Below are 25,127 nucleotides of genomic sequence, written 5' to 3'. Positions count from 1 at the left end.
CTAAAAAAAAAAGCCCCGCCCATTCCAAAACCCTCGTTCAGGCGAAATCGATCATCTATCCGTTGTTTTCATTTCTGTGGTTTTGAGACACAGCTGGACTGACAGCTCTGTATAGGAACAGCCAAAGACACTCGAGCCGAATCATTTCTTCTCTTCAATGGCTCTTATTGAAAGGCTTTAACTGTGGAGAGCTGCTCCTTATTCCGGCCTTCATGTCAAGCCTTTGGGATAGTGTGCGTTCCGCATTTCCCACTGTCCGCCCATAGCTTGTCCATGTCGGTCCGGCGCTTCTCGGGGGTCATGGAGAGCTCCTGGTCCGCCGAGCCCAGGGAGCTGTTCGAGGCCTGCAGGAGCGAAGACCTGGAGCGGGTGAAGAAGCTCGTGTGCCCGGTGAATGTGAACAGCAGGGACACCGCAGGGAGGAAATCCACCCCGCTGCACTTCGCTGCGGGTGAGTCCCACTCTCCTTCCTATTCCGTTCTATTCGTTTTGTTTTCTAAACCAAGATTCTAATTTATTCAAACATTTTCTTACATTCTATTTTTCTATTATTTTCTATTCTGTCCTTTGAATGGATGTTATCTATATCAACATCAGTATCACTGGCATTGTATAATTTATCCCAAATACAGTTGTATTTGCATATCATTAATAATTAATCAGTTACAAAAGACAAAAGCTTAGGTTAATTGTGATCGTATATAGGGTTTTTGAGATGAATTAATGGCTAGTGTAATTTTATTACTGTAAATATATAATTAAGGAGGCTGCTGGGAACACCATGTGCTTCTATGCGTATGTAATAGCTTTCTGGTACACTTGAAATCACATATTTATGTGAAATGCGGCATAGACACCAAACTAAAAAAACTAATATGGTTTATATATAGTTTACAAATAACTTTTTAGCTTAAGTATTGTGAAATCTTGCAGAGGCTTAAATTAATGCATATTTAATTTACTAATTTTGCAAATTAATTAATAAAATAAAAATACAATTATTCATTTTAAAATAATTATTCAAAATACAATTCATAATATTTTATCAAATTAATTAATACAATTATTATTTAAAAAATAAAATAATAAATTGGACAACGATTCTCTATTATAAAAAAGGATGGACATGTTATGTTTCCAGTAACATTATAATGTGAACATGAAAAATGGACTATTGATTATAAAAAGTGTTGAGACACCTGTCATGAAAATAAGTCTTGCATCCCATAATGATAATAACTGTAATATTAATTACTCCAATTACGACTATGTTGTTTTCATTGACAAATAATTGTTTATTGGTGTTTTATTGATATTTTTTGATTGATATTGAAGAAGTTCTCTAAAAATCCCAGTATCACAGTGTAATGTTGAACTTGTGCCTAATGAAAGCAGTCCATCTATTAAGCCCACGGCTGTGTAGTGGTCAACCGATATTGTTTTTTTGACAGCGATGCCGATATCTTGGAAAGCAGGGTGGCCGATATAAAGCCGATATAATTTTATTTATTTTAATTAATATTTAACAAATTTGAAATCATTTGAAAATTGATTAAAAAATAATTTGAAATGACATGAATATGACAGTGGGCAAATGCATAAAGCGCAGCATAATTTGAAATCAGGAATTTAATGTTTAAAGCATTCAATTGACACGGACCAAAAGTCACGCAGAAAACACGCAATCATGCAGGTCACATGCACACTTCACAAGATCTCACAACTGGATTCGACTAAGTTTGCAAGGTTTGTGAAATAACATTTGCATTAGCCATTCAAAGATTTGTTTAAATGATGTAAATGCGTATTTACTAAATGCTGACGGCAAACGAGAAAGTATTATAATGTTTGCTAATAATATAAAAGCAATCGTTATAATACTTTTTGTATACATTTTATACATTTAGTTTAACAGATCTATCGGATTATTTAGACAGAACTATTAACGACGACGGCGAACAAGAGGGAGAATGTGAGCACTGTGTGTTCAGGAGCTGCCGTTCGGAGCGCCATCAAAATAAAAGTCCGGCGCGCCGTCAAAATAAACCTCGACCGCATCGGCCAAACAGAAAAACTTATCGGCCGATGCCGATATTTAAAAAATGCCAAATATCAGCCGATATATCGGCCTTGGCGATATATCGGTCGACCACTATGTGTGATGGGCGGCCCACTCTTCTGTGGCAGGTTTTGGCCGTAGAGATGTGGTGGACTACCTCCTTCAGCACGGAGCAAACGTGCACGCTCGTGATGATGGTGGCCTCATCTCACTCCACAACGCCTGCTCGTTTGGTCACGCTGAAGTCGTCAACCTGCTCCTGCAACACGGGGCCGATGCCAACTCCAGAGACAACTGGAATTACACCCCGCTGCACGAGGCTACCATCAAGGGCAAGATCGACGTCTGCATTGGTAAAGCCTCCTAGTGATAAAAGTTTACAGAATACATTCAACTTGTTTTGATGAAAAAAATCTCATTTGCATGTTGAATGTATAATGCAGCTGTTTAAATCATGTTTGTCATTTGTAGTTTTGCTGCAACATGGTGCTGAGCCAACGATCCGAAACACTGATGGAAGGACAGCGCTTGACCTGGCTGAGCCCTCCACCAAAGCTGTACTGACCGGTGAGTGAGCTCTCAAACCTCAGACTTGGGTACACACTTGCTTTTCTGGTAGAGTTGGGAATCAGGATCCAGTTCTTATCCAGAACTAGTCTGCGGTCCAATTGAAGATAAAGAAAGAGAAGACTGTTGTGAAATGATAGAAGGACAGTAAATGAACAAAAATGTGCTTCAATTTCATCATGAGTTGCACACACATGCAGTGTGGACAGTGTGGTGCGATTCATGAAGAAATGAGTCCTTTGAATGGATTATTTTTAACAAATTGCTCCAAAAGACTCACCAAACCTATTTGTAAGTCTTTTGAACCAACTCGTTAGAAATACTTGACGTGTAAAAAAAAAGTATAGTGTAAAAGTGATCATGTCTGCACACTGTGCACAAAAAATATCCACCGGTTACATCACATTAGAGTAGTGAATAACACATTTCTATGTACAATAAGCATCAGAAATATGATGGAGATCACAAAGTGAGCTGATGCAGGAAAAATATGCGACCCAAGTTGTCCTTAACATGAGAATGTGTCATATTAAGTGCTTCAAACTGAATAGCATATAGTTTAACGCAGCTTGCCAGATGCTATTTCATGCGATTGAGAGGTGTTTTCCTCAGCCTAAAATTTACATTGCATGCCTGTATCCTTATCTGTAAAATTAAAAAAAATCACAAGATCATTTCCAATGTGAATTAGAGCTTGTCCTGACAGCGAGCGACTTCACCGACTTCAGTGATCAAGCACACTACAATACTACATTTTTCTAGAATATTTGTTGTTAGTAATTGATGTGTAAAATGTTAAACTTCGATGCAGTGGTGTTTTTATAGAGCAGTAACAGTAAAGTGACTATTGTGATATAATTACTATGTTCAAATGAGTGAATGTGTGTTCATCCTGCCTTGTACCAGTCAAATTTTAGTCTGTACTTTTGTACTTTTATTATCTTTTTATTTAGCTTTAACTTCTGTCTTAAAAATAGTAAGTAATCAGTTGTTTTGTGCTTTATAATGTTATATTAACCATTTTAACACATAATTTATAGCATAGCCTACATAGATATGTTCAATATATTTTTTCATTACCTTCAAATTCCACATTTTTTGGAGGACAACATTGGGCAGGATGTTGATAAATAATGGATTCAATTAATTAAAATCTTAATTAAAAGGTATATTTTTTATTTAATAATTTTGGGATTATTTGTGACCCTGGAGCACAAAAGCAGTCTTAAGTCGCTGGGGTATATTTGTAGCAATAGCCAAAAATACATTGTATGGGTGAACTTACAGATTTTTCTTTTATGCCAAAAATCATTAGGACATTAAGTAGAGATCATGTTCCATAAAGATATTTTGTAAATGTCCTACTGTAAATATATCAGAACTTAATTTTTGATTAGTAATATGCATTGCTAAGAACTTCATTTGGACAACTTTAAAGGCGATTTTCTCAGTATTTTGATTTTTTTGCACACTCAGATTCCAGATTTTCAAATAGTTGTATCTCGGCCAAATATATAAAATTAATTTTTAAAAAATGACCCTTATGACTGGTTTTGTGGTCCAGGGTCACATTTTCCTCCGATTATTTAAATAATCAAATAAATAATCAGATCAAAATAAAACACTTCTTTTTGAAACACTTGATTTTGATTCCCATAATTCCCATATCCTATGCTCTATTTGTTTATAAGGCTAGTAATTGGCAATTTACTGGTGACTTTGCTTTCATTTAGGCTCAAATGAGATTTCCATTTATGTTAATATACTTCATTCTTTCTTAAATCTAGGTGACTATAGAAAAGATGAACTCCTCGAGAGCGCACGGTAATAATAATTTAAGCTCAAAATTGTTCAGGAGACCTGAGGAGAGATGAATATTGCTGAGCTAAATTGCTGTCGTGACTCGCATTGTTCCTTTAATTGACTTGGTGCTCAATGCTTTTATACAGAAGTGGAAATGAAGAAAAACTGATGAGCCTCCTCACACCATTAAATGTGAACTGTCACGCTAGTGATGGAAGGAAGGTGAGTTATTGAATTCTCTATGCTAATGTTATCTCCATATCTGTTTGACAGTGTGATTGTTAATGTATAACCATATTCAAATGTTCTCAACGTTGCTGAGCCACTCACATAAGACACATAATGTAGCCAGGCATTTCATGTGTAATTGTTCCAGGTTTGAATAAATAGTTTGCATATGTGTTTGTGAATGGATTGTTTGTTGGTTTCAGTCCACGCCTCTGCATCTGGCCGCGGGTTATAATCGTGTGAAGACAGTGCAGCTGTTGTTGCAGCATGGAGCCGACGTGCACGCTAAAGACAAAGGGTACGATGCGTGTCTCCAATGTGACTTGAAGTGCCATACAAGTTAAGCTCTATTCTTTCACTTAGCACAGAAATGCAGTTTGTAAAAAATCTAATAAAACTTGCATTTTCAGTCTTTTTTGAATGCTTGTGCATGTATTGTGCAATGTTGCAGGCTTAACAACCTTACTACAGATGCACTACAGATGCATCAGTACCATAATGCTTTATCAGCTGCTAAGATCATTTTTTTAATTTTATCAGTATTGGTGAATATTGGATTAAAAAGAAATCAATTTGTAATTAAAATTATACTTTTTTGAGTAATCATTTTCAGATTTTTAATCTGATTAAATGATTAATGGAATAAATATACAGACAGATTCATTGATTGTCAGTGGTTCCCAAAAAGTGGTTATCCAAAAGTTGCAGCCCATTTGTATTTTTCATGCAGTACATTATAATGTTGTTGCTTGTAGCATTTAATATGATTGATTTTTAGTTTTTAGTGTTTCATAATTAATTTATTTAATCATAATAATAATAATAATAATACTGGCCATGTTCGTATTTCACCCAAAAATGGAAATTTGCTGAAAATGTATTCACCCTCAGGCCAGCCAAGGCGTAGATGAGTTTGTTTCTTCATCTGAACAGATTTGGAGAAATGTAGCATTCCATCACTTGCTCACCAATGGATCCTCTGCAGTGAATGGGTGCCGTCAGAATTAGCTGATAAATACATCACCATAATCCACAAGCAATTTACACGAATCCAGTCCATCGATTAACGTCTTAAGATGTGAAAAACATAAGAAACAAATCCAACATTAAAATATTTTTAACTTCATGCGTACAGTATTTTATCCGGAAGCCGCCATTTTTTGTTTCTTACAAACACACAGCTTTTCACTTCACAAGATGTTAACTGATGGACTGTAGTGGTGTGGATTTCTTTTGGATTATTGTGATGTTTTTATCAGCTGTTTGGACTCTCATTCTGACGGCACCCATTCACTGCAGAGATCCATTTGTGAGCAAGTGATGTAATGCCAAATTTCTCCAAATCTGTTCTAATGAAGAAACAAACTCACCTATATCTTGAATGGCCTGAGTGTGAGTACATTTTCAGCAAATGGTCATTTTTGGGAGAACTATTCCTTTAATATCAGTGCATAAATTAAAAATGTATGTAACTTTGTACAGATGAGGTTAGTATTTAATTTGATTACACTAGTCTCATGTTAACATGTATAATTCTGGCTATACTTTCAAAACCATTTGTATTATCCCCTTGACTCAAAGTTATTTACTTAACTTTGAACCCAAACATTCATATAAAGGCAATGTAGTCAAAAGTCAAAAATCTTTCTTCATTATTGTACTCACAAAACCTGTGTATTAAATTTGGTCTTGTGTTAACAGTGATCTTGTGCCTCTTCATAACGCCTGTTCATACGGTCACTATGAGGTAGCTGAGTTGCTTGTAAAGGTAGGTCCATTTTATGTTATTCACACTTTTCTTTCTTGTCTGCTCTCTTGTTCTGAATTTGTGATAACTCCACTCCATCTGTTCATTTTTACACAGCATGGTGCTTGTGTCAATGCTATGGACCTGTGGCAGTTCACACCTTTACACGAGGCAGTCTCAAAAAACAGAGTGGAGGTCTGTTCGCTCCTGCTCAGCTACGGCGCCGACCCCACCTTCCTCAACTGCCACAACAAGAGCGCCATCGATCTGGCCCCGACCGCTCTGCTGAAAGAGCACCTGGCGTGTAAGCGTGTGACTGCTACAAAGACCAGCTCTCATTTTGTCTGGCTCGTCATTGACTGACGGGGTGCCGCTCTTTGTTGCAGATGAGTTCAGAGGTCATGCTTTGCTGCAGGCGGCACGTGAGGCGGACATGGCCCACTTTAAAAAACACCTCTCCCTTGAGACCATCAACTTCAAACACCCTCTAACCCAAGAAACAGCTCTAGTAAGGACTGCTTTATCTTTTTTGTTATGTTATATTTTTATTATTTAATAAATACGCTACATATAATGAATAATTATTAGAAGTCTCTTATGCTAACTAAGTTTGCATTTATTTATTTAAACAGTAATATTGTGAAATATTATTACAATTTAAAATAAGCGTTTTCTGTTTGAATATATTTTAAAATGTAATTTATTCCTGTGATCAAAGCTGAATTTTCAGCATCATTACTCCAGCCTTCAATGTCACATGATCCTTCAGAAATCATTCTAATATGCTGATTTGCTGCTCAAGAAACATTTCTGATTGTTATTATTAATGCTGAAAACAGTTGTGCAGCTTAATATTTTTGTGTGGGTTTTTTTTGTATTATTATAAAAGTGTTTACTCTCAATTTTGATCAACTTAATGCCTTTCTTCTGAATAAAAGTATTAATTTCTAAAAAAAAAAAAAAAAATCACACTGACCCTAAACTTTTGACCGGTACATTTTTTCTGGAAATTCAACAAAAATATTTTCTTATTTATATCATTATATTTAAAGCAGTAGTTCCCAACCTTTTTTCGAGAGGACCCCTATTTTAATAATCAAAATTTTTAACGACCCCCATTACAAAAAGAGCTGTTATGTTTTTAATAAATGCAACAACACAAACATTAAAATAATGACATCAACAACGATGGCCAGATTTGATGTTGGTTGGTTTACTACAATAAAACATGCTATCTACTAACATGTATTACATGTTAAAATAAAAAAAAAAGTTTTAAAATGATAAATCTCAAATTTCAGACTTCAAGTAAAGAGATATGAGTCAAAATGATGAATAATAATTATAGTTATTTTAGCTGTTCTGTTAATAATTATAGATACCTTGTTATCCAAATTATTTAGATTTTTAAAATGTACATTAACCTATTTTTCATCAATATGTTAACATTTACAACTGTGCAATAATTTGCATCAGGCTGAATGAAATTGTAAATCCACTGTCTGACAGCAGGTGGCGCTTATGGAAGAGGAGAAATAGAGCTGTTCCCCGGTAACCACTGTAAACAAAGCAGCGCTGTACTTATATGGAGGAAAGTTGCAAAGAAAATACCATCGAAACTTTTCTCAAGACAGTCGGTTACCTTCAGAGAGAAATTCATATAATTCATTCATATTTTAATTCATGTAATTTGCTTCCTTAACCTTTCACTGCCTTCCACCATATGGAAGAAATCAACACTGAATGGTGCGCTTGCTTAATGTTCGACAGTGTTTATGCGAGTTTTTCAAATTTAGGTAATCAAATACAGTTTTAATGATAATTCAGAATATTAAAACCATCTGAACTTTCATCTTGGTTTATTGTCATACTGTAACAGTTTCATCCCTATTTGTATTTGTGAGCTTGGAGACCCCTTTAGCGTCACGCGAGGTTGGGAACCACTGATTTAAAGGCTCAAAACATTAAAGGGGTCATATGACGTTGCTAAAAAGAACATTATTTTGTGTATTTTGGTGTAATGCACCTTTTTTGGTGCATTTGGTCTTTTTGTGGTTTAAGGTTAAAAAAACACATTATTTTCCATCTAATGTACATTATTGTTTCTCCTCTATGCCCCGCCTTTCTGAAACGCGTCGATTTTTACAAAGCTCATCGGTCTGAAAAAGCGAGGTATGCTTTGATTGGCCAGGTATCCAGTGCGTTGTGATTGGCCGAATGCCTCAAGCGTGTTATGAACCAAGAGCTTGTAACACTCCAAAGAGAAAGGAAAAATTGAAATCGCATCATATGACCCCTTTAACTGTAAAAAGCATATTTCCAGCTGTACAATCCTATTTGATGAGCCACATTTCAAGGCGTTAAAAAAAATTGATATCTGCCCACCTGTGAATACTACAGCTGAACACAGAGCATCCAAAGATCATTTTTGGTTATGGTTTTATAGGACTTGAATAGGAAGTGAATAAAAGAGACTTCTGTGATTGTCTTTGATAGCATTGTGTCTCCACGTCGCCCTATCCCAAGAGGAAACAGATCTGTGAATTGCTGCTCCGGAAAGGCGCCAACGTCAATGAGAAGAATAAAGAGTGAGTCAGTCAGTAATGATGTTCAAAGGATTTATTTAACACATGAATTTGTATCATGTGCAGTAATGACTTCTGGATCTCTATCTTTCACACAGCTTCCTCACACCTCTGCATCTTGCCGCTGAGAAGTCCCACAATGACATCATCGAGGTGTTGGTGAAACACGAGGCGAAGGTAAGTGAGATTTTTCACAGCTGCAGTAAAACGTACTCAATTACACATAGGCATCACAGATGTTGTCACATCACATTCATTTTGTCTGCCTCTAGTTAGGTCATCAGGAATGAAAATACATAAATCTGTGAGTGAACATGAAATTAAAATTGAACCATTTCATTTTTTTAATACGTGTTCCATTAGTACATAATCCAGTGACTTCCCAAGTCCCGTCCTTCATGTTTTGTGTTGTTGAATATCCACCCTGGTAAAAAAGTGATGTTTAAAATACATTTATTTCATACTAAGTATAGTTCAAATCTATTAATTAATTTACTGACATATCGCTTGAGACTTACTAATATAAAAATGATAATGAAACTTTATTTGGAGTACTATTTATGCACAACACACATTTCTTAATATGAAGCCTAAAATGTGTTTTAATGTCACTATTGATGAGGATTGTATGATCTTTGAATAATAGCGGTCTTTAAATGCAAGAAATTTAAAGTTTACCTTAGAATACTTGCAATAGTTGCACTTTAGCACAATTAAATATACTTCAGTATATCTTTAGTTGGACTTCAGCACTACTTCGAGACTTTTAAGTATACCAGTTTAGTATACCAAAAGTACAGTTGCAGGGTATTTTTATTAAATACATAAATATGTAAATGTATTTAGCAAATGAATTTGTATTATGTGCATGAAATAAATGTATTTCGAATACATTTTAGTATATTTATTTTTCACTAGGACAGTGTCTCTCGGAAAAGCATAAAAACTTATTTTGACGTGTCCCTCAGTTTATAGAAACAAACAAAAATTATGTTGATAGTAATGGACTGGTACTTTGCAAAAAATGTTTGTAATTTTAACTGTAAAAATGCTACAGTAAAATTGATTAACGGTACGTTACTTCTATAAGTAATAAGTCATGTAATGTTACAGTAAAATACTGCTAAATGTAGCCTACAGTTTTTGGAAGTGAAAAAATATCTTAAATTTCCAATGTGACACTACACATTTGATGTTTTTTCCATTTAAATAACCTCAGTTCTTATCAGTTATGTACATTAGGGTTTTATGTTCATCTTATGTTGATAAATGAATGCTTTTCATGAATGTTTATTGCATGTGGCTTTCTCATTGCTACCTGTGATTTTATGGTGGTTCTCAGCGTAAAGGTACAAAACTGATTTTAGTACTTCAGTTGGTTGGTATATTAACATTTATATAGGTTAATAAAATATACACTGTTTTACTGAAAATGCAAGTTAAATCCGTAAAACTTTAAATGTTGCTGCCATATTATTTACTGTAAAGTTCTGGCAATCACAGCTGCTGATTTGTACTGTAAATATTTGCAGATTTTTCCTGTCAGCGTGTTGTTGTTTTGTGCAGGTGAATGCAGTAGATAACCTGGGTCAGACGGCGCTGCACTGCGCGGCTCACTGCGGCCATCTGCAGACCTGTCGAATGCTCCTGAGTGCTGGAGGTGACCCGCTCATCACCTCCCTACAGGGCTTGTCACCCTCCCAGCTCGCCAATGAAAGCATTCAGGAGATACTGCAAGGTGATGTTTACTTCAGATTCACAATTTCCTCACCCTCATGTCCTTCAAAACCTGTATGACTTTCTTCTTTGAAAAAAAAAAAAATCCCCAAATTTAAGACCTCCTAAAATAATAAGACATTTGTTATACCATTAAAATATTTAAGACTTGTTATTATCTTGAATTCCATACAACTGAATTTTTTAGATCTTCAGGGGCTTTAATTTCAAGATGCTCCTAAATACATTTTACAGTTCGCCCATCTATTTCTAGTCAAAAATGTGAGTGAAACACTGTCATGCTCGCAGTTATAGAAAATATTTTTTAATTCCTAGAGGGAGCATGCACAGGTAACTCCGATACAGACAGGCAGCTGTTAGAAGCCTCCAAATCAGGAGATCTGGAAGTCGTAAAGGTAAGGACTAAAAATACACCAAAAAGTGTGATGTTTTTTTTCTCCCATGTAGTTGTGAAATCATTCTGAAGTTGATTATACCAGATTCCCATGTTAGAGCTGACATTGTTCTTCACCTTTCCATGTAGAAGCTCTGTACTCTTCAGAACGTGAACTGTAGAGACGTTGAGGGAAGGCAGTCCACACCTCTGCACTTCGCTGCGGGATACAACCGTGTGGCTGTGGTGGAGTATCTGCTGCAGCACGGAGCCGATGTACATGCTAAAGACAAGGGGTGAGATGTCACAAGACTAGAGATCCAAATGTAGAGTCAAAAAGAAAGAATTTGTGCACCTCTGCAAAGCCGCAGCAAAATAAATGATATTTTTCCAGAACTGACTAGATAAGTGTGTTTACCCCAAAATAATACAAAAACAATCAATAGAAAGCATCTTACTATTTCACTGACTGCATTGTCATGAACGCATGACTCTTGTATGGAGGCCCAAACCTGCAAAAATTTAAAATAAATGAAAGAATGTAATAATAAGAACATAAATAATGGAATATATGGCTTGATAAAACAAATGCAGTACAATTTAGTATGGTTTTCTTTCTTTCTTTTTTTGTATTTATTTTTAACTTTATTTGTTCTTTATTTTATCAAGTCATTTATCAAGTAATCCGTTATTTATTTTCCTGTTATTAAATGTATTCATTCATTTGTTCATTTCTAATTTCTGCAGGTTTGGGCCTCCATACAATGGTGCTACATTTAAATAATAAAAAAGTCATACATAAACAGACAAGACATTTATTGAAATAGACATGCATGTGTTCTCTCTCATTAAACAGACCTTATTCAATTAAATTTAAAGAATATATATTTAAATTTTTAGAATATAGCCACAATTGTTTTTTTTTAATAAAACAGTTAATATACAGTTTATAAAAAATACACAGTTAAATTAAGTATTAAAATAACCTCTGAAATGTATTTTAAAAAATAGTAAAACATCAAATATTTTCCAAAAATAGCATTGCCTTGAATTCTTTAAGAAACACTGGTGCAACAAATGCCAAAAAGTTGCACGTTTTCATATTGGTTTGAAAGTAAAACTGTTTTGTGTGACATAGTGGTCTGGTTCCCTTGCACAATGCCTGTTCTTATGGGCATTATGAGGTGGCAGAGCTCCTCGTCCTTCATGGTGCTGTGGTTAACGTGGCCGACCTCTGGAAGTTCACCCCACTGCATGAGGCGGCCGCCAAGGGCAAATATGAGATCTGCAAACTGCTGCTTCAGGTATCCAAGAACTCCGATTGAAAGCCACTGTTCAGTTTTTTTAATAATTTACATTATCGATGACAGCGAATTTTGTTTAGCGCCATGTTCACTAAACTATAACGAAGTACCTCTTTGATATAGCATGGTGCTGACCCGACCAAAAAGAACCGTGATGGAAACACCCCTCTGGACTTGGTGAAGGACGGAGACACAGACATTCAGGATCTGCACAGGGGTGACGCAGCACTGCTGGACGCCGCCAAGAAAGGCTGCTTATCTCGCGTTAAAAAGCTCTGCACTCCAGACAACGTGAACTGTCGTGACACGCAGGGGCGGCACTCCACACCGCTGCACCTGGCAGGTAGGTGTGCATCAGAGTATGATGCTTTCATTTTCCACTGTATACAATACACGGTGAATAATAAGAAACAGTGCACCAGGGACGAAATCAAGGATGTACGACTGGTTTTTAAGTGCAAAACCAGAATCTGGAGATCTTTTTAAATACTCTAGCTTAGTAAAACCTGCTACTTTTGTATTTTTCTGTTGTTTTACAGAAAATAGTCATAAAAAATGGCTTGGTCTGTGAGTGTGAAGCGATGATTTCAGATGCTCACACAACAAAACTCTACAAAATGTTGCTTATTTATTTAGTTTAATTTTAATTAAGTAGCATTTGATTTGTTTTAGTCTGCGCTTTTCATACAATTTGCATAGAACTGTAAAGGGAAGACATTTAGAAAGCAGGAAGTATAAAGCTATTTAGTAACTCTAGTAACTCCAACATGTTTTACAGTTTGTGAAAATGTACATTTAAATAAATTTAATTGATATTTGGTCCCAGACCCTATTTTGAAAACCTCTTGTCTAATGGACATTAGCACAACCTTCATTTTTATTATATGCATATTTAACATTTCTGTGCAAATATAGGCTTCTTCTAATGAAGTTGAATATGAATAAATTGACTTTTAACTGAACTGTATGTGTCAGACTTGCACTGAACAAAACTGACTGAAATTTCAACATTTTGTTATCATGATTGTCCTATTCTAAGGGCACAGGTGTTCAAGTAAAGAGTAAAATATGAAATATTTCATTTAAAAAAAAGGATATTTTCATGTTGGTGGTGTTTGTTTTATGTGTATGATTAGCTGGCTATAATAATCTGGAGGTGGCTGAATATCTGCTGCAACACGGGGCAGAGGTGAACTCTCAGGATAAAGGTGGTCTCATTCCCCTCCATAATGCTGCATCTTATGGGGTGAGTGATGCTCCAGTACATGTCCATTAACATGCTTGATAAAAGTTACATATATATACATGACAAAAAAAAACATCTCTTACTCAAAACACTTTGTAAGGGGATAAAATGAATTGTTTTCTAAAACAGAGGTGTTTGTTTTAAAGTAATCTTTATTTTTGGTTGCTTTTGGTTTGGTTTAAAGTCATGACCAAAATGTCAAATTTGATGCAAATGTTGGTTTATATTGGTTTGTTTTGAATTTCATTATGTCACTTTTCTTTTTAAAAAAATGGGCAAAATCTGTATTTTGTACAACAGTTAGTTCTGGTCTGTTAATTTGATTGGTCAAGCTACATTCCAGTAGTTTAAAATTGCATATTAACATGCACACACACACACACATAGAGTAATTGACAAATTACTGACAATGGTGGTAATGTGGCCACTACACAAAGCAAGTTACACATCTGGTGTGCATTATTGTTAAATTATTCCGCTTATGCTGTACTTACCTCACCTCAAGACATTGCTCAAGCATGAAAATTGTTTGTCATTTTTATCCCAATGTTCATCATATTTGTTTGCTTGATCAGTTTCTTTGTGGGTTTTGATTATTTTGCTGTTGTAGGCTGTAAGGACTTTTGAATTAACTGAAATATTTTGGAGAAAACATAAAACTGTGGTCAACAGGCCTGGAAATAATTTCACATCTTGTGAAATGTCAAACAATCCTAATCAAGCATTTAACAGCCCTTTAACAGCCAAGTCATACAATAGCTACATGTGAGGATCAGGCAAAAATTTCACTGACAGTCCTCACAGCTCTCATTTGTGCTTCAAACGTGGCACCACAAAACGCTACTGTCAAAGAAAGACATTCATAAGGGATTGGAATGACATGAGGGTTTTTTTTTTTTTTTGGATTTTATTCAAAATTGTGCAGGTGCCATACCTCATAATATTTCATCATATTTCCCATTGGGAAAGGGAAAAGGTCCAGTGCTGTCTGGCAGCCACACATAGTCATATTCATGCAGCAACATTCTCCAGAAAGTGAAAGAGACACCAACCCGAGAGCACGACCGCTCCATGTGTTTCATTGCAGCATGTGGATGTGGCCGCTTTGCTCATCAAGTACAACGCATGCGTCAATGCTACAGATAAGTGGGCGTTCACTCCTTTGCACGAGGTGGCGCAGAAAGGCAGGACCCAGTTGTGTGCGCTGCTTCTAGCGCACGGGGCCGACCCCACGCTCCGCAACCAGGAAGGCCAGTCGCCGCTGGACCTCGTAACGGTATTCACACTCTCTGTGTGTGCTTACTGGACAAGTCACCTCGGGGGAAGAAGATCTTTCTCCTTCTTACCTTCCACTTATCTACTGTTCCTTTTATTTTCTGCAACTCTGATGCAGTTAAGCCTTCTCAATCCAAACCTCTGTTAATCATACCAGGGAGAATGATCTCTTACTGTATTATGTCATAAATCTGTCTGTTTTATTTGGTTGCTGCTCTTCTTTTCATTTGTTCAGTGCTTGAGGAGGCTTACTGATCATTCCATGCACCATTGCCTGAAAAGACTGCACATCTGCACAAGCAGTGGATGTCTAAAGTGGAAAAATATGCCTGGAGAAAGATAAAGGGATAGATCAACCAAAAATGAAAGTTATCATTTATGCACTTTATGGCAATCCAAAGCTTTCTTCTGTAGAACCTAAAAGGAGACGAGAAGCCTGAGCATTCTTCATTCTTCGCTTTTTTAAGATTTTCACTTAAATGTACTTACTTTACAAATAAAAAATTCCCAACATAAAAAATAATAATAAAATGACAAGAATTAAAAGGCATTTATCAGTAATACAGATGCCCATGAGTCATAAATTCAGCCCAACAATGGCTAGTGCTGATTATAATCAGAAATACATAATTGATTTACTTGCTTACTTACTTCAAATATATCAAATTAATTCAAGGAAAAATATTTCTCCCAACTAAAGCTGTTAACTACACTTTGTACTCAATTGGCACTTTACTATCACATTAAAGGCTAAAATTAACAACAGAGCCCAAACTATTAAATTCAATTCCTATACCTAAGATATCATAAAAACTGAGTTGTATACAGAAATTTGCATTGCACATAAGGTCATTTTCATTAAGACCTAATTTAATTAGTAAATAGGATCATTCAAATTAAAAATGTTTGTGATATTTAAAGAATTCATTTGTGACGTGTTACAAGATATATTGAAATATTACAAATATCTCTGTACTAATTGCATTATGCATATTCCAAGGGCTTGTGATAATGGATTGATTTTAGCACTTTAGAAATTTTTATAATTTATATTAAATTCATGTAAATGTTAAACATTTACATAGAAATAAAAGTAAATCAATTTTATACACTTAGAGCATTATCATATTGCATTATTTAACAAGTTACCACATTTCACTTTTTTTCTTATATTGTGCCGCCAAAGTCAAGAGAGTTGGGTCAGTTTTGGAAGATGACAGACTGTTTATTTTTGGTGTACTATCCCTTTAACCATGGATGCATGCCAACAGCTTGCTTGTTTGACATATGTTCTCACTGGTTTTGTGTACGAATGTTTTCTTATTTGCGTTGTTGTTCCTGAACTGACACTCACAGAAGTGTGTGACTAAATGTGGGCTTGTCTGTCTCAAGTGATGATTGCGCTGCCTGTCTCTCCAGGCGGACGATGTCCGAGCTCTCCTCACAGCAGCCATGCCCCCCTCAGCGCTGCCGGTGTGCTATAAACCCCAGGTTATCAGCGTCTCTGCGTCTGTGGCGGTGGTGCCGTCGACTCTCAACTCGAGTCCAACACCGCTCTCTTCAAACTCCAGTATGGACGGCCAGTCCGGGACCTTCCCTGAGCTAAACACTCTACTACCGCCTTCTGGAGCTGAAGGAGCTGTAGGCATAGAGTTAAAAGAGGAGGGTGGGTTTAGTCAAGATTAGTGTAGTTTTGCTTGTAGCATGCATTTGATGACTGCTGAAAGTTTTCTTTAACCTGATGCTTTTTTCAGGTCTAGCTGTAGAGTTGAGTATCAGCCAGTTCCTTCACAACCTGGGATTGGAGCATTTGTTGGAGATCTTTGACAGAGAACAGGTACTTTCTTCTGTTTCAATGCTTATCACAGTTGAGATCAGCTTGTTTTGAGTCCGAGCCCAGGCTGAGACCCGAGTATGTTGAGTCTGAGACGGAGTTCACAACAAGATAAATTTACCTCCAGGACAGTGTTTAGCAGGCTGACTGAAATGTTGAGATGTGCTAGAGGAACACACTGTAGAGTAATCACTCATCTGATCAGTGGGAGTAGTACATTAGTCACATGCCTAGAGGTGTGATATTAATACGAGTCTGTGTCAATAGATAACTCTGGACGTCCTGGTGGAAATGGGCCACAAAGAGCTGAAGGAGATTGGCATCAACGCTTACGGTCACAGACACAAGATCATCAAAGGAGTGGAAAGACTTATTAGTGGTCCTCAGAGTAAGAGCTGCTTCTCCTTTCATCCATTTGAGAGAATCCTTAATTAGAGACAGGGTTTAAGGATCACTTTTTCTCAGTACAAGCTGCTTTATTAAGGGGGTCATATTATACATTTCTTAAAGTTTATTTATTTATCTTGAGGTCTACTTAGCATGTAAGCCTGTTTCCGCCACTGAATAAAAAATAAAAAAAGGTAATTCACAAGTTTGACTTTTTTTCTCAGAACTGCATGATATAAACTCACAGTTCTGACTTTTTTCTAAGAATTGCAAGATATAAACTTTGCAATTGCGAGAAATAGTCAAAATTGTGAGATATAAATTCACGTTTCAGACTTTTTCTCAGAATTGCGTGATACAAACGCACAATTGCGAGTTATAAAGTCAGAATTGCGAGTTTATATCTTATTAATTATAAATTATTTAATTAAATGATCTTATTAATTATATCTTATTAGTTATAAGTCCAATTCTGAGGAAAAAATACTATTTTCTGACAGAGTTCTGACTTTCTACCTTGCAATTGCATGTTATAAAGACAGAATTGCAAGATACAAACTTGCAATTCTGAGAAAAATGAGCAATCTCGCAATTCTGACTTTAAAACATGCAGTTGCGAGTTTCTGAGAAAAAAATCAGAATTGTTTGTTCATATCACAATTGTGACTTTCTCAGTACTGCGAATTTATCTCACAGTTCTGACATTTACTCACAATTGTGAGTTTATATCTCACAGTTCTGACTTTGTTCTCATAATTCTGAGAAAAAAGTCAGTATTGCAAGACGTAAACTTGCAATTGTGAGAAAAGAGATAAAAAGTTGCAATTACCTTTTTTATTTGTTATTCATTGGTGGAAATGGACTTCCATAACTTATGTAAATAATGTTAAAAAGTTTTTTTAATACCAAAATTCATTTACTTTTATTTTCCACCCTCTCTCTGAGCATTTAAATTAAATGTGATGTTTTTTTTATGCTGCACATTTAAAGTTTCTTACTCTGCTTTCATTTTCAGCTAACATTAAAGTATGTGACTTAATTGCAGTTAGTTCAATTAATTAATTGGCATATTATGTGAATGAACAATTGATTGACAGCTCTAATACCAACTAATTGTACAATAACTACAGTTTTTTTAAATTCTTGCTTTTGATTTCTCATAATATGACCTCTTTAACGATCAAGCTGAAGCTTTTGTTTTGCAGATTAGTTTGCACTTAAACGTTTACATCCCCTTCACAGGTTTAAACCCTTACTTGACCCTGAACACGACCAACAGTGGAACAATACTGATAGACCTCTCTCCAGATGACAAGGAGTTTCAGTCGGTTGAGGAGGAGGTAGAGATGCTCATTTTATGAAATGTTTTCATGTTTATCAATTTTCTCATTGTGCGTCATCTGTCTGAGCCCCTAATCACGGTCATGTTATCTAAAAGTGTTCCAGGAGAATCTAGTAATGGATGTACATGTTCAAGCACACAGTCTAGTGCCACGTAGCTAATTATTGAAACACCAAGGACGTACTGTGTTTACTAGGGTTCTCTTGGCTCTTCTGTTTCGTGTCTCTGAACAGATGCAGAGTACGATTAGGGAACGCAGGGATGGCGGTCATGCGGGTGGGGTTTTCAACAGATACAACATTGTGAAGGTAAAAGATCTGAATGCCTCACTTCATATTTAATTTTTTCTTTTTTCCTATTAAGCTATTTTTACAATTTAGTGGCTCTGTTTCCACACTGTTCCCCTGCCACTGCAGGTCTTGCATTGCATTACTGACAGGGTCTCCAACAGGTTGAATTTATTTCTCCTGTAGCTCAAAGTAGAGCATGTCACTAGCAATGCCGTGGTCATAGGTTCCGTTCTCAGAGAACTAATGAAAAATGTATACATTCAATGCAATGCAATTCATTTTGGATAAAAGCTGCTAAATGCATATAAGTAAATGTATAATTTTGTAGTGAATATAATTTTTTTTAGTTATAAGCTATTGCAAAATATTGCCTATTGTTCTTTTTTTTAGTAAAATTATTAATGTTTAATTTGTGAGCAAATCATACTTTTTTTTTTTTCAATAATTTTGTTGAATCCCATTGCTAGTTAACTTCAGGAAAATTACAAAGTCAATACCTTTACAGTGTTTCACTACATTCATTCTGCCATGATGGGCCGCCACAGCTTCTCAGTGACATCATGGTGGCGCGGGATTTTTCATAATTTTGCATAATTCTACTCATTCCCGCAAGTTCCGCCCTTATAACGTGACGACAGATGACGGAATGTATCATTTGCACGTGCTTTAAAGTCTTGCTAATTTAAACATTCAAGCAACTTTAAGCCATTCAAGAGCAAAAAACGTGAAAGAGAACTTAATACAGTACTCGCTCGCTCTTATAGACCATTTTCTGTGCACCCAAAGCACATGCGTATCTGAAACAGCACGCAACTGCAGAATTGAGTTATGTTTTGCGCCTTATTGTGCATAAACGGCCAAATACATACAATAGTATGTCAAAATGCCCATCTTGGCAAGTATTCACTTAAACAAAGTCAGTTTATATTAAACATAGACTGTATATAAGTGCATGTAAACCATTGAGAAGCAAAACGCAAGTGTAACAGTATATTAGATCCGTGCATTAGGTCTTAAAGAGACAGCACCTTAAATAAGCCTGCTGTCTGTCATCATTACTCTTTAATTATACAGTGAAGACTATCCAGTGTTATTTTAGTCGAATCCTTTTTTTCGTTTGTTTTTTACAGTTGAGTTCAGTTCCTGTAGTAATTCTGTAACTTTATTACTGTTAGATCTACCTGGAAAACATAAAGTACTGTTAATTTCAGTTAATTTCTAGTTATTGGTTTTGTTTGTGTTATTGCTTGTCATTATTATTTATCTGTTCTTATTTTATTACTTACTGTTTACTTGTCTTTTTTTAGTTAAAATAAATTCAATTGAGTTTGAGTGCTTGTGATTCTTTGGTTTAACCACCTGACATCACAGCTGGAATAAATCCTAGAGGAAGCACTGCCTTTATATCCAACTGAAACGAATGATAGCATCAAACAGATTTGGTTCCACTTCCACACCAAAAACTAGTGTTCTTTGAAGATACACATCTTTAGAGAGTTTAGAGAAACTTTATCAGTGTAGAGAGTAAAGATGCGGTAACATTGGTGAAATTGTGTGGACAAAAAAGGTCCATTGTATGTTGTCAATATTGTAGCAATGCATGATGCATTGTTCACACAGAAATAACTTTCAACTTTTCAGAGCAGCTTTCGACACGGTAAATCAGTGAAAAACTTGAAATGGCTGGATTTTGCATGCGAAAAATCATTGAATAACAGTAAATGTGACCACATCATTTTATTATTAGTTAATGCATTGGACATCAATGACTAACAATGAACAATACTTTTACAGCCTTAATCTAGATTCATGTACATTTTACTACATATACAAGTTTTATAAATTAGCATTAGTTAATGTTCAATGTAAAAGTGGTATATTTTCTTTTTGGTCAGATCCAGAAGGTGTGCAACAAGAAGCTGTGGGAGAGATACACCCATCGCAGAAAGGAAGTTTCTGAGGAGAACCACAACCATTCCAATGAACTCATGCTCTTCCATGGTGTGTGAACCACTCATTCATTCACTGCTATTCTGATTAGGACTGCAAAAACTAATAGATAAAATCAGTAATATATTATTTGACAACAAAGTAGTTAAAGGGGTCATATGATGTTGCTAAAAAGAACATTATTTTGTGTATTTGGTGTAATGAAATGTGTTTATGTTACGTGCCTTACCATATTGTGATGCCCTGTCTGGCCGGAGCGACGAGACAAAAACATTAAAACCCGTTATAAACTAGGCATTTGTTTTATCCAGTGGGGACATAATTACGGATTATAATGACTTATACTGTCTTTTTACGCGTTGCGTTGCATCGCACCGCGTAAACATAAAACCATGTCTGCATTTGTGATCGGAGAAATGACAAACTACAAGCCCTACTCTACACTGCTCAAAACTCGCGTTTGAATCGTCAGTGGCAAATTCTTTAAATATAAAAAACGTACTTACAGTCTTGTGAGTCAGAACAGCCGGCATTGTAGTCTACTCTACCAGGATCAGGAAACAGTCCTCCATAAAATGCGCTGGACACATCTGAATATTTGGGTTGAACTGTTCTGGAACAGTGTTGTAAATACAACTTAACCACTGATTTCTAGTCGTGTCCTCTTTTGGAAGACCAAACAAAGTAGTTTTGCTTTCACAATGAAAAAGCGTCACACACGTTGAGACTTTAGTCTTTGCAACTTTACAGATCTTCTTTATGCACCAAGAGCTTGTAACGCTTCAAAGAGAAAGGAAAAATTGAAATGCATCATATGACCCCTTTAATTGATTAATCGCGTCTTCCCACTTTGCACAGAAAACGTCTCCCAGTCATGTCACTCTACAGTAATAAATAACTCATTCATGTGGACAAAATGCATCTGCAAATGCAGCAAAGGATGCAGAGTGAGCTGCTCCAGGAAAAGCGCACAACCCAAGTTTATCCTAAACATGAGAATTTGTCATATTAAGCGATTCACACAAGCATACAGTTTAACACTGCATGCCTTGTTTTTGTGCATTGACAGATGCTGTTTAATCCATTTGAGGTGCATTTTCCTCAGTGCATATTAAATTACATTCTACAGTTGTATCCTCCTTATATGTAAACATTAGAAAATCGCACAGTTGTTTCCATTTTGCATAAAGGCTGATCCTGACAGCAAACGAGTCTCTGATAGACAGAGCGCAATATAATATGCATGTTCTTGTTAGACATTATTTGTAAGTTAATTCTACATGTGAGAAATAATTATTTTTCTTTATTATGATTGTTAATCTAGTATTTTTTTTAACTTCTACTTTCAAATGGTAAGCATTTAGATGTTCAGATGATCTGGATGATGATCAGATCAGATCTCTGTGTGGAGCACTGGCTGTTGTCAGACAAAAATCTCACTGGATTATTACAATTAATGGCACAATGAATGTTTGAAAATGTAAACTGATATTAGTGTATAGAAAATACTAGTGTTCAAATGATTTTGGCCACCACTGTACATTCAGTATTTGTTTTTATTGCCGTCAAACTGCACATTGTTTGGGCAGGATGTGGAATAAAAAAAATGCTTTGATTCTGCTTCCCCAGGGTCACTGTTCGTAAACGCCATCATTCACAAGGGCTTCGACGAGAGGCATGCGTACATTGGTGGAATGTTCGGGGCTGGGATCTACTTCGCGGAAAACTCTTCCAAAAGCAACCAGTACGTTTATGGAATAGGAGGAGGAACGGGGTGCCCTCTTCACAAGGACAGGTCATGCTACATGTGTCAGAGGTGAGATGAGTTCCCGTTACAGTGCACGGAGCAGGCCTCTCATTTAAGTGGCTTCACGTTTCCCAACACAATGTGTTTTGTCAGCAGAGTGTTGCTTTGTGGTGTAATTTTCCAAAACCTTGATTTCCTATTTCCTTTCTAAAGTGCTCATGCTCTCCATTCTTCGCTCTTTCTACTCCTCCCAGGCATCTTCTGTTCTGTCGGGTGACTTTGGGGAAGTCTTTCCTGCAGTTCAGCGCGATGAAGATGGCCCACTCGCCACCAGGACACCACTCAGTCACTGGCCAGCCCAGTGTCAATGGTCTCGCTCTGGCTGAGTACGTCATCTACAGAGGAGAGCAGGTACTACAGCCACAGGGCCCAGATTTTTCCATTCATAGCCAACGTGCATTCGCAAACCCATTTTAATTCTGAGATAGAATGTGTAGGCCAGATTATTTTGCAGTTTACTGAATCGTGAAAGCGAGTGCTTCTTTCCTGAATTGTTATAGTCAACTCTTAACTAAAACCATACAAAAATACTAAATGAAAACGAGACATGTTTTATATATATATGTCGTATACATGTCTCATTTTCATTTAGTTTAAATTGATGTACTAATTTAACTAAAATTGAAATCAAAATAAAAACTAAACTTATTTATACACATAATTACTAAAGCTTTAACTAAAATTAGTGCTGTCAAACGATTAATCGAAACAAAAACTTTTATTTTGGATGTGATTAATTGCGATTAATCGTTTGACAGCACTAACTAAAATTAAAATGAAAACAAACTATAAAAATAAAAGCTAATTCAAGCTATTAAAGAAGACTATAATAGCATCTCAATGATACTGAAATAACTCTGTACACTGTAGTATTGTAAACAATGTTGCCAATATTTATACAAAAATATATTTTGGTCATTTGGAGATGTACAGTATATACTTTCATTCAAAAGTTTGGAGTTGATCTTTTTATTTTTTTTAAAGAAGATACTTACCAAGGGCTACATTTATTTGTTCAACAATAAAAAAAAAACTGTGAAAGAAATGATACTGTGTAATATTATTACAAGACTAGAAATGTATTTAAGAGCTTAATTCTGTTTGAATACATATTAAAATGTAATTTATTTATAATATCATTAATCAAGTCTTCAGTGTCCTTCAGAAATCATTCTAATATGCTGATTTGCTTCGCAAGAAACATTTCTTATTATTAGCAATGTTAAAAACAGTTATGCTGCTTCACATTTTTAAGGAAAATTTGGTAAATTTTTTCAGTAGAAAGTAGAGCATTCTTGCTGAATAAAAATGTTGATTTCTTTAAAAAAAAAAAAAAAAAAAACATTTATTGTCAAGTGAAACTAAGACTGCTTTTGTCATTTTTCCTCCCAAGGCTTATCCTGAATATTTGATCACGTACCAGATCATCAAACCGGACGGTTCTTCAGATTAACACACAGGAGCAGAAACACGATGCTCTTTCCATCTCAGACGAGAGAAACTGCTTGTTTATTGCATGCTTTATTTATACAGTGAATAATTATTTTCTCTTCCTACAGCTGTCTGCTTTTGTCTAATTTAAAGCAACTTATTAATCAAATTTCAGACGCAACAAGTCTCACGGGTTCAGTCATTTACACTGGTTACAAAACTTCCATTTCCTAACGTCACAAAGTTTCACTTATTTATTCTACAAAGACAATTGTATATATATTTTGTACTAATTGATTTATTGATGTTTGTATCATAAGAGTTTTATGCCTGAGTTGTAAATGTTTGCCACTATGCTGCAGTTTTCAGTGTGAATACAGGGTCTTTTAAAGGTTATTTGGTGGCATCAGACCAGTTGAAAAGCATCCAGTATTCAGGATAAAGAATATTTGGCAGAACAGGACGAGACTTAATCCAAGTATCAAATTATCTTACAATGTCCTCGTCTGTTGTTGCCCTCCAAAAAAGTATGACTTTAACTCTGCCATGATGTGTTACTCTGCGGAACGAGAAGACAAACTTAGTTTATTCTCACTCTGCAATGTATTGGTGCTCGACTGAATCATTTCTGGGTTTTGATATGAAAATGCTGTTTTTGTCACAATAGTCCAGGAGTACTTGTACCCTGTTGTGCATGAACATGAACAACTCTTGTAATGTCATGTCTAAGATGTGTTTACTTTGTCGTCAAAACAACAGCGTCGATAACATTATGATCAATTAAAGAGACGCTTTTTATCATTCTCCTGCATTGTTTCTGTCATCATCACACAACGTTAGCCTGCTCCAGCATCTCAATGTGAGCATTTGTGAAACTAACAAATGTCCAACAGGGGGCACTATTGTACTAAAAGTCGTTTTAGCTTTAAAGCGTTGCTTCTGGCTAACAGTCCACAATCCATAATAATGCTTCCTTCAGTGAAAAAGTCGATCCGCTGTTGTCCTCTCACATCAAAATCCAAAGACATTTGTTTAGAACTGATTTCGCTTATAAACAGTGCTTAATTGGTGCGTATATCTCTGCTGATTCTGACAAGGTGACAACTGGAGAAAGCAATTGTATTTTAGCCGGAAGCAACCATTTGAAATTGACCCTTTGCAA

General features: G+C 35.8%; 1 protein-coding gene across 2 annotated transcripts; it reads left to right on the top strand.

Annotated features, from left to right (window-relative positions):
- The first annotated feature begins 77 nt into the window (after positions 1-77).
- Positions 78-25,127, top strand: LOC107654041 (tankyrase-2). Of its 2 annotated transcripts, XM_016440935.1 has the most exons (27): positions 78-451; positions 2,188-2,412; positions 2,531-2,626; positions 4,414-4,450; positions 4,576-4,651; positions 4,861-4,955; positions 6,359-6,425; positions 6,522-6,708; positions 6,791-6,912; positions 8,901-8,992; positions 9,088-9,166; positions 10,556-10,727; positions 11,042-11,121; positions 11,250-11,395; positions 12,238-12,403; positions 12,527-12,746; positions 13,540-13,649; positions 14,737-14,925; positions 16,344-16,590; positions 16,679-16,761; positions 17,026-17,146; positions 18,388-18,485; positions 18,721-18,795; positions 20,673-20,778; positions 22,357-22,543; positions 22,729-22,885; positions 23,928-25,127. In XM_016440935.1, exons 1-27 carry the CDS (start codon positions 274-276, stop codon positions 23,985-23,987), a joined length of 3,471 nt encoding a protein of 1,156 aa, XP_016296421.1. In that variant the 5' UTR covers positions 78-273; the 3' UTR covers positions 23,988-25,127. The 2 variants fall into 2 exon arrangements, with proteins under 2 accessions (XP_016296421.1, XP_016296420.1); XM_016440934.1 differs by lacking the exon at positions 14,737-14,925.

Source organism: Sinocyclocheilus anshuiensis, unplaced genomic scaffold (genome assembly GCF_001515605.1).
Source record: "Sinocyclocheilus anshuiensis isolate Anshui unplaced genomic scaffold, SAMN03320099.WGS_v1.1 scaffold454, whole genome shotgun sequence".
In the NCBI taxonomy this organism is placed as follows: domain Eukaryota; kingdom Metazoa; phylum Chordata; class Actinopteri; order Cypriniformes; family Cyprinidae; genus Sinocyclocheilus; species Sinocyclocheilus anshuiensis.
This window is presented reverse-complemented; position numbering and strand designations above follow the sequence as displayed.

Coding starts and splice junctions, on each gene's coding strand:
- LOC107654041 (XM_016440935.1), top strand. CDS start 274: ATGTCGGTCCGGCGCTTCTCGGGGGTCATGGAGAGCTCCTGGTCCGCC. Junction 4,652..4,860: donor ACGCTAGTGATGGAAGGAAG/GTGAGTTATTGA, acceptor TGTTGGTTTCAG/TCCACGCCTCTGCATCTGGC. Junction 11,396..12,237: donor GTACATGCTAAAGACAAGGG/GTGAGATGTCAC, acceptor TGTGTGACATAG/TGGTCTGGTTCCCTTGCACA.